General features: G+C 52.2%; 1 protein-coding gene across 1 annotated transcript; it reads left to right on the forward strand.

The window, feature by feature from the left end:
• Nucleotides 1-5310: 5310 nt before the first annotated feature.
• LOC310890861 (olfactory receptor 14J1-like) lies at nucleotides 5311-8607 on the forward strand. The gene has a single exon (XM_083853174.1). The coding sequence runs from the start codon at nucleotides 5934-5936 to the stop codon at nucleotides 6843-6845; it is 912 nt and encodes a 303-aa protein (XP_083709300.1). The 5' UTR covers nucleotides 5311-5933; the 3' UTR covers nucleotides 6846-8607.
• Nucleotides 8608-9004: the final 397 nt, after the last annotated feature.

A 9004-nucleotide genomic window follows, 5' to 3' on the forward strand; every position in this document is an offset into this window, starting at 1 on the left:
GTAGATCGACTCAAGGGTAGGAGGGCTCTGCAGAGGGATCTGGATAGGCTGCACCCATGGGCTGAGGTCAACTGTATGAAGTTCAACAAGGCCAAGTGCCGGGTCCTGTACTTGGGGCACAACAGCCCAGAATAATTCTGGGAGAAGGGTGTCTGGACAGCTGCCCAGGGGAAAAGGATCTGGGGATATTGGTGGACAGTCGGCTGAATATGAGCCAGCAGGGTGCTCAGGTGGCCAAGCAGGCCAACAGCATCCGGGCTTGTACCAGGTATGGTGTGGTCAGCAGGAATAGGGAAGTGATTGTGCCTCTCTACTCGGCCATGGTGAGGCCACACATCAGGTATTGTGTTTAGCTGTGGGGCCCCCAGCACAAGAAGGACACGGATCTATTTGAATGAATCCAGAGGAGGGCCACGAGGATGATCAAGGGGCTGGAGCACCTCTCCTATGAAGACAGGCTGAGGGAGTTGGGGTTGTTCAGCCTGGAGAAGAGAAGGCTCAAGGGAGACCTTACAGCGGCCTTCCAGTACCTAAAGGGGCCTACAGGAAAGCTGGGGAGGGACTCTTCATGAAAGAGAGCAGCGATAGGACTAGGGGTAATGGTTTAAACTGAAAGAGGGTAGATTCAGATTAGACATTAGAAAGAAGTTCTTTACTCAGAGGGTGAGAGGAACAGGCTGCCCAGAGATGTTGTGGATGCCCCGTCCCTGGAGGCGTTCAAGGCCAGGTTGGATGGGGCCTTCAGCAACCTGGTCTAGTGGAAGGTGTCTCTGCCCAGGGCAGGTGAGTTGGAATGATGTGATCTATAAGGTCCATTCATACCCAAACTGTTCTGTAATTCTGTAAATATGAAACACAGCGCCATACCAGCTACTAGGAAGAAAAATTAAGTCTTTTGCAGCAAAAACTAGGACAATATTCACCGCTTATTCCATACCATGTCTGTCATGCTCCGGTCGAACACTTTCCAATTAATCACCACCACCCGTCTTTTCTGTCTTTTGATATGCACACAAAAAGATCATCTCCTTAGCCTATTTGTGTCTATAGTAATAATCATAATAATATATTCTATTATTAATATGTTGTTGTTGTTATTATTGTTATTATTATTTCCTTTGTGTCCTATTAATCTGCTTTTATATCAACCCAAAATTTTTTTTTTTCTTTTTTCCTTTCCTCCCAGTTCTCTCCTCCATCCCAGTGGATGAATAGCTTTGTAGCGCTGAGCTGCCTGCTGGGTCAAACCACAGCAAGTTTTCTTGGTGCCTAGTGTGGAGCACAAAGGCTGAGATGACAGATCTGACCAGAGCGTTTTAAAAGTAAGTTGTTTTAAGCATTAGGTCAGTTTAACAGTTGCTGATCACAATGTCGACCTTTTTGATCTGGGGTCTGTTGTGCTTGTTTTCAGAAATGTGTTGTATAGCACATTGCTAACTGTCCGCCTTCCATGTCATGCTGTTCATCAATTCTGGGGACAGGTTTAAGGTTAATCTTTTGCTGTATTGGATAACTCTGACTTAGGATAGGATAAAAGTATTGCCACCTCTGTACCTACGGAACCATCTCTTCACCACTTAGCAACTCTTAATAATTACACTCTTTTACACTTTTTGCCTTTACTCCTCAAGTAGTAAATCTATGCGGGGTGGGGAAGGAGGTGGGGGGGTGGAACTGGTATGGACAGTGGGGGAGGCCTTTCCCCACTTCTTCACTCTCCCTTTCTCCTTCACCTCCCCCTTCTCCTCCCCGCTAATTACAATAGCTCTTCAAAGCTTTGAATATCCTTGGGATGGTCAAACCAGCATGTTCCTATTGTTACATTTCCTGCACGTGTTCCATCTTTTGTTTATGTTTAAGCAACTACTTAAGCATGCCATCCATAGATGTGCATGGAGACAGGAGAGTGAGGAGTGGCAGGGAGTGTGGGAGGATCTGGGCAGGCACCTAGAGCAGGGGGCACCTCCAAAGCTTTGGAATTTCATCCCTGATCAAGTGCAGAATCCTAAAAAACTGTGAAATGCTTGGAAAAGTGGTGTTATCACCCTGGCATTTCCAAAGAGACACATACCACTGCAGTGTGCTGGGTCTCGGCCTATGCCTACAGAGCCACAATCAATGCCACTCCAACCTCTGTGACAAGGCCTGCAGCCACTCCAACCCCTCTGACAGACCCTGCAGCCACTACAGCATCTGCAAAATGCCCTGCAGCAACTCCAGCTCCTTTTATGGGCCCTGTGTCTGGGCCAGAAAACTAATCTTTGTCTGTATCAGTTGCTCCTATACGCAAGAAAAAACGATGGATATGGAAGTCAGTTTTTTACTAAATTTGTTTGTTTGTTTTTAAGAAAGGAAAGAAACTCCTACCCAGACAAGAAAGGAGGAGAAAGAAGATGAGGCAGGCTTCAGAAAAGCTGGGCCATCATGTGAGTAGGAGGACCAAGAGGAAGAGGTCCTAAGAGCATCAGTAACCACGCGATCCCTATCCCTATGCTGCTCTGGTGCTGGGAGAAACGGGGCCCCTCCCTGGACTCAGAGGGCAGGAAAGGAGAGATGGTGGGTACACACGATGTGTCACCCTGTGGTTTTACCTGTGTGACCATGGAGAGGACATGAGAAAGTAGGATGGAAAATCTGCCTCAACCCTAGAGGCACGGGTACGTGAGTGGCAAGGAACAACAGTCCCTAAAAGGGGTTCTTAGAGAACTGCTGCTCCACTTTCTAGCGGGCAGTCCTGCAGACACAGTAAGGAATACTATGAGCAGGACGAGAGGGGCCCTGCCTCCAGCCGGGGGAGGAAGGGGACCATCGGCTGTATTGGACTGTGTGGATTCGATGGCCTTGCACATCAGGCCCCCAGAAGTCTCAGGCTCCAGTGGACACCACTGCACAGCGTACCCTCGTGCCACCAAGCTGCGGAGGGGTGAACCCATTTGTGTGTCTGGAGTGACAGGGGGATGCCAACACTGACCTGTGCTGGAGGCTGAAGTGAGTCTAAGTGGGAAGGAGTGGCAAAAGCACCCCACTGGGACTGGCCCCGGACTCTGTGCATCCTTGGAAGAGACTGCTTCAGGAGAGGAGAGATATTTCAAGGACCCAAAAGGGTATGGGTGGGCTTTTGGCACAGCTGCCTTGGAGACGGAGGACATGATGCTGTTGTCTGCCTTGCCTTGGCCTCTCACAGGACCCTTCTGTTGTGGGGTTGATGAGGGCTGAAGGACAGCTGGTGCCAATCACTGCCACAGCCGTGCACCTCAGTCAGTAGAGCACCAACCGAGTCCGCCGACAGAGGATTGTCGTGGCCTGAAGGAAGTCATGCGGTGCTGAGTGCTGCCATGCCGGACACGGTAGAGCTTCCATGCAAATTGGGATCAAAGGCACCCAAGCGTTTTGCCACAACTGATATCGCTAATGCAATTTTCTCCATGTATTTGCCAGCAGATGGAAGGCCACAGCTTGCTTTCAACCTGGCATCGACTGCCCCAGGGCAGGAAACTCAGCCCTACCATTTGCCATGGACTGATCCAGAGTGCCCTGGAAGAGGAGGAAGCTCCTGAACACCTACAGTACATCGATGGCATCGTTGTGTGGGGTGACAGAGCAGAGGAAGTGTTTGAGAAAGGGAAGAAAATACTCCAAATTCCTCTGACAGCTGATTTTGCACTAAAAGAACTGAAGGTGAAGGGACGTGCACAAGAGATCCTGCTGCAGGCTGGCCAGGGTCAGGGGGACCGATGCTCAGGGACGGGTTGAGCATCGGTGAGGGGCTTCTCAGGAATTGCGTGGTGCATCACTTGCTTTCTAAATATTATTGTTTTTGTTATTATTGTTATTATTACTATTTTAACTTTCTGTTCTGTCTTTTCAAATTTTAATTCAAATTAAAATTCCTTATTGTCTGGGCCTTTGTGCTTAGTGAAACAAATACATTTTGTCTACACACCAGTGTCACCTTCACAGCGCCTTTGTCTCCTTGTCCTCACTGCCTCCAATGCTCTGCTCTAACGAGCTCCAAGGGAGGCTGTGTCAGTGCTGGCCCTCAGGGGGACACTGCAGGAAACTTGCCTCTGACTTGGACTTGTTGAGAGATGTCTTCAATTGTCTCTCAGTGCCTGAGGTTCGTGGGCTCCTCCCCAAAGCCCCCCGAGGGGGGATTCCAATGCCTTGGGCTGGGCGTGTGGTGCTGAGCTGGGCCGGGCTCCTGGGGCAGAGAGAGCTCGTGGCAAGAGGGCCGTGGTGCAGAGAGACAGCTGTGCCCAGAAGCAGCTCCTGTGCACAGCGCAGCAGGGCTGGCGGCTCTGACCGCAGGCACCGAGGCAGAAAGGGATTTCAGGCAGCCTGCAGGGTGCGGGCAGAGGAGAGCTCAGTGCAGGAGAAACCTTCACAGCCCTGCACACGGTAAGTCTCTGGCTGCTGGACAGTGCAGGGGAGGTTCCTGGAAGGGGCTGCCAGGATGTCCGGGACGTCTCTGCCTGGCCAGGAGCTGCCAGGATGTCTCTCGTGGCTTGTGTGATACGGAGGAGAAGGTGCTGCAGGGCAACCTTGGGCAGAGGAAGGGGAGGGCAGGGGCTGCCTGCAAAGAGAAGGCACTGTCTGCAGTCCATGCCTGCATTTTCCTGCTCTAATTCTTGGGCAGGCGCTCTGTTAACAGAGTTGTAGGGATTACACAGATGATGGAGTTTCCTACGTCTTTTAACCGAGACCTAAACATGTTAGTGGGGAACCTGAGAATATCCCTTCCCTTCTCCCTGCTTACAGACTGCACCAGGGCTTTTCTGAGCTGGCCTTTAGGACCTGCAGACAGGGAGATGTCCCCAGAGCTGTCCCCATCCCCAGGAGGTGTCTGCAGGTCAGAGGTGGGCACACAGCGGGTGGGATGGGGTCTGTGAGCATGGACGGGAGGAGACGTGGGGACAGAGAAAGAGCTGGTGGCAGGGACAGCTGCAGGCAGCAGGGACATGGGCAGGCGGTGGGAGGGAGCTGCTCCCTCCCTGCCATCCCCTGCAGTGCAGGCACCTTCCTTGCAGCAGCCCCTGGTCTCCTCTTCCCCTCACAGCTTCTGTCATGGCATGTATAATCTGGGGGGCTGAGAATATGGGGTGTCTGAACCCTAAATCTCTGTGGAAGTAGACACATTTGCTGCAGGCCCCCTCCACCTTCCTCCACGGAAGCAGGCACAGAATCACAGAATCATAGGATATCCCGAGTTGTAAGGGACCCACAAGTATCATCGAGTCCAGCTCCTGGCTCCACAGAGGTCTTACCCCCAAATTCCTACCATACGACAAGGAGCACATTCCCAATGCTTCTTGCACTCCAGAGCTCTTTTCCCTCTGCTGGCTGTGCCGGGCAGATGGCACAGGGGTGTGAGGACAGGCTCTACCTCACCGACACCGCAGCCTCGGCACCGCGTTGGGTCCGCCCTGCCTGCCCATGCCTGCTTCTCTCCCTTGCCCAGCGTGGCAGCTGCTGGTGCCTGATTCTGACAGGGAGTGCTGTGCACGGAGGGTGAGGCAGGAGGAGATGCTCCCTGCTCTCTCCAGCCAGACACGCACGATCCACCTGCTGCTTTTGTCTCCTAGGTATTGAACAGGGAAGACGCACACGGAGTCACACAGCCAAACACCCCTCACTCGACCAAGGGAGCCCCTTCCCAGGAACCTGCCCTCTTGGGACCTCCAATGGAGCAGAGCAGGCTCATTGGGAGCAGCTGGGCAGAGGCAGCTGCAGTGTACAGGACACTCAGCAAGCACAGAGCAGGGCTCCAGACAGGGAGAGAGACAGAGGTCCTCTTGGAAACAGGGAATGTAAGGCTTCATTTGGGAATTAGCTGAATCTTGCTCACAGACTTTACTCATAACACTGTCTCTCTTTTTTTTTCTTTTTTTTTTTTTTTTTTCTCATTTGGCTGTGTCCATGACCAAAGACAGGAAATGCCCAACAGCAGCTCTGCGAGCGAGTTCCTCCTGCTGGCATTCGCAGACACGCGGGAGCTGCAGCTCCTGCACTTTGGGCTCTTCCTGGGCATCTACCTGGCTGCCCTCCTGGGCAACGGCCTCATCCTCACCGCCGTAGCCTGCGACCACCGCCTCCACACCCCCATGTACTTCTTCCTCCTCAACCTCGCCCTCCTCGACCTGGGCTGCATCTCCACCACCCTCCCCAAAGCCATGGCCAATTCCCTCTGGGACACCAGGGCCATCTCCTATCAGGGATGTGCAGCTCAAGTCTTTCTGTTCACTGTCTCTGCTGGAGCAGAGTTTTCCCTTCTCACCGTCATGGCCTACGACCGCTACGTTGCCATCTGCAAGCCCCTGCACTACGGGAGCCTCGTGGGCAGCAGAGCTTGTGCCCAGATGGCAGCAGCTGCCTGGGGCAGTGGCTTTCTCCATGCTGTCCTGCACACGGCCACTACATTTTCCCTGCCCCTCTGCCAAGGCAATGCTGTGGACCAGTTCTTCTGTGAAATCCCCCAGATCCTCAAGCTCTCCTGCTCCATTTCTTATCTCAGGGAATTTGGACCTCTTGTGGTTATTGGCGCATTAGCCTTTGGCTGTTTTGTTTTCATTGTGCTGTCCTATGTGCAGATCTTCAGGGCTGTGCTGAGGATGCCCTCTGAGCAGGGCCGGCACAAAGCCTTTTCCACGTGCCTCCCTCACCTGGCCGTGGTCTCCCTGTTTGTCAGTGCCATTATGTTTGTCTACCTGAAACTCCCTTCCAAATCATTCCCATCCCTGGATCTGGTGTTGTCATTTCTGTACTCGGTGGTGCCTCCAGCAGTGAACCCCCTTATCTACAGTGTGAGGAACCAGGAGCTCAAGGATGCCCTGAGGAAACTTTTTTGATACATGCTTCTCCAACACTGATAAGGGACCAATTATCTTAAGAGGACAACAAGGACACTCAGAAAGTATTATGACAATATTTTGTTGTTCTTTGTGTTCAGTATGGTTTTCTCACAAGTGTTATGATATTATTTTTATTTAAATATTTTTATTCTTATGCTCTCATCTTTGATTATTCTATTTAAGTTGATCCAGTCCTCTCATGTATCTATAGAACTGGGCATCTTGTGTACATAAAGACAATAAAGAAGCCATGAGAAATTCAGTGGTCTCAGGTCCCCTCTCTTCCCATCTCCTGTGCAGCTGGGGGAGCAGCCCCAGCATGCAGAAGGGGCTCAGGGCCCAGAGCCCAGCTGCCACAGGGAGGAGCGGCCCCGCTGGCCCTCGGGGCTGCCCCTCACTGCCCGCTGGGCTCTGCCTCTCTGCTGCCTTCGGGTCGGGGCTGCTGCTTCCTGGAGCGATGGCCATGGCCAGCAGCAGGGCCTCAGTGATAGTCCTGTTGTCTCTACAGAGACCTCTCTGTCACATTTCTGCACACCTCTTCACAAACCTGGTGTCAGGAATACACCCAAGGGGCTGCTCCATTGACAGGTCTCTTGCTTTTCTGGGCTTCACCATTAATCAGAGTCCCAGAGTGACCAGTGTGGGACCAAGGACTGGACTGGGAGCTCCCTTCTTGGTTGCACATAGCCCAGCAAACAGTAACTGGCCTTTGACATATCTGCATGGGACTGTCATAGTGGTGCTGGGGTTGATGGCAAATAACATTCTGGAGTGGAGTACAGAACTGTCAGGATATGTCAGTTGATATCCAAGGACAGTTTGCGAGTCTGGGTTGGCAGCGGTTCCTCAACTAATGAATCACAGAATCACAGGATCACAGAATCATCTAGGTTGGAAGCGACCTCCAAGATCACCTAGTCCAACCTCTTACGTAACACTAACAAGTCCTTCACTAAACCATATCACTAAGAACAACATCTAAACGTCTTTTAAAGACCTCCAGGGATGGTGACTCAACCACTTCCCTGGGCAGTCCATTCCAATGCCTAACAAACTTTTCGGTAAAGAAGTTCTTCCTAATATCTCTCCCTGGACAGATTGGAGAGCTGAGCAATCACCAACCACATGAAGTTTAACAAGGGCAAGTGCTGGGTCCTACACCTGGGATGGGGCAACCCTGGCTATACGTACAGACTGAGCGATGAGACGCTGGGGAGCAGCCCCGCAGAGAGGGATCTGGTGGTTGTGGTTGACAGCAAGTTGAATGAGCCAGCAGTGTGCCCTGGCAGCCAGGAGGGCCAGCCGTATCCTGGGGTGCATCAAACACGGCATTGCTAGTCGGTCGAGGGAGGTGATTGTCCTGCTCTACTCTGCGCTGGTGCGGCCTCACCTCGAGTACTGTGTGCAGTTCTGGGCACCACAGTACAAGAAGGACATTAAACTGTTGGAGAGTGTCCAGAGGAGGGTGACGAAGATGGTGAAGAGCCTAGAGGGGAAGACATATGAGGAGCAGCTGAGGTCACTGGGCCTATTCAGCCTGGAGAAGAGGAGGCTGAGGGGAGACCTCATCGCAGTCTACAACTTCCTCACGAGGGGGAGTGGAGAGGCAGGTGACCTATTCTCCATTATCACCAGTGACAGGACCTGCGGGAATGGTGTCAAGCTGAGGCAGGGGAAGTTTAGGCTGGACAAAAGGAAGAGGTTCTTCACCGAAAGGGTGGTCGCCCACTGGAACAGGCTCCCCAGTGAAGTAGTCACTGCACCAAGCCTGTCTGAATTTAAGAAGAGATTGGACTGTGCACTTAGTCACATGGTCTAAACTTTTGGGCAGACCTGTGTGGTGCCAGAAGCTGGACTTGGTGATCCTTAAGGGTCCCTTCCAACTCAGGATATTCTATGATTCTATGATTCTATAATATCCAACCTAAACCTCCCCTGGTGCAACTTTAGCCCATTCCCCCTTCCTATCACCAGACACATGGGAGAATAGACCAACCCCTACCTCGCTACAGCCTCCTTTAAGGTACCTATAGAGAGCGATAAGGTCGCCCCTGAGCCTCCTCTTCTCCAGGCTGAACAACCCCAGCTCCCTCAGCCGCTCCCCGTAAGACTTGTTCGCCAGACCCCTGAGTGAACCGTCTGTGGTTTAATTTGGT

This window comes from Anser anser, assembly GCF_964211835.1.
Source record: "Anser anser genome assembly, contig: HAP1_SCAFFOLD_214, whole genome shotgun sequence".
NCBI classification, from domain to species: Eukaryota; Metazoa; Chordata; class Aves; order Anseriformes; family Anatidae; genus Anser; species Anser anser.

Bases quoted from the DNA above. Each gene is read 5' to 3' on its own strand.
- LOC310890861 (XM_083853174.1), top strand. From the start codon at position 5,934: ATGCCCAACAGCAGCTCTGCGAGCGAGTTCCTCCTGCTGGCATTCGCA.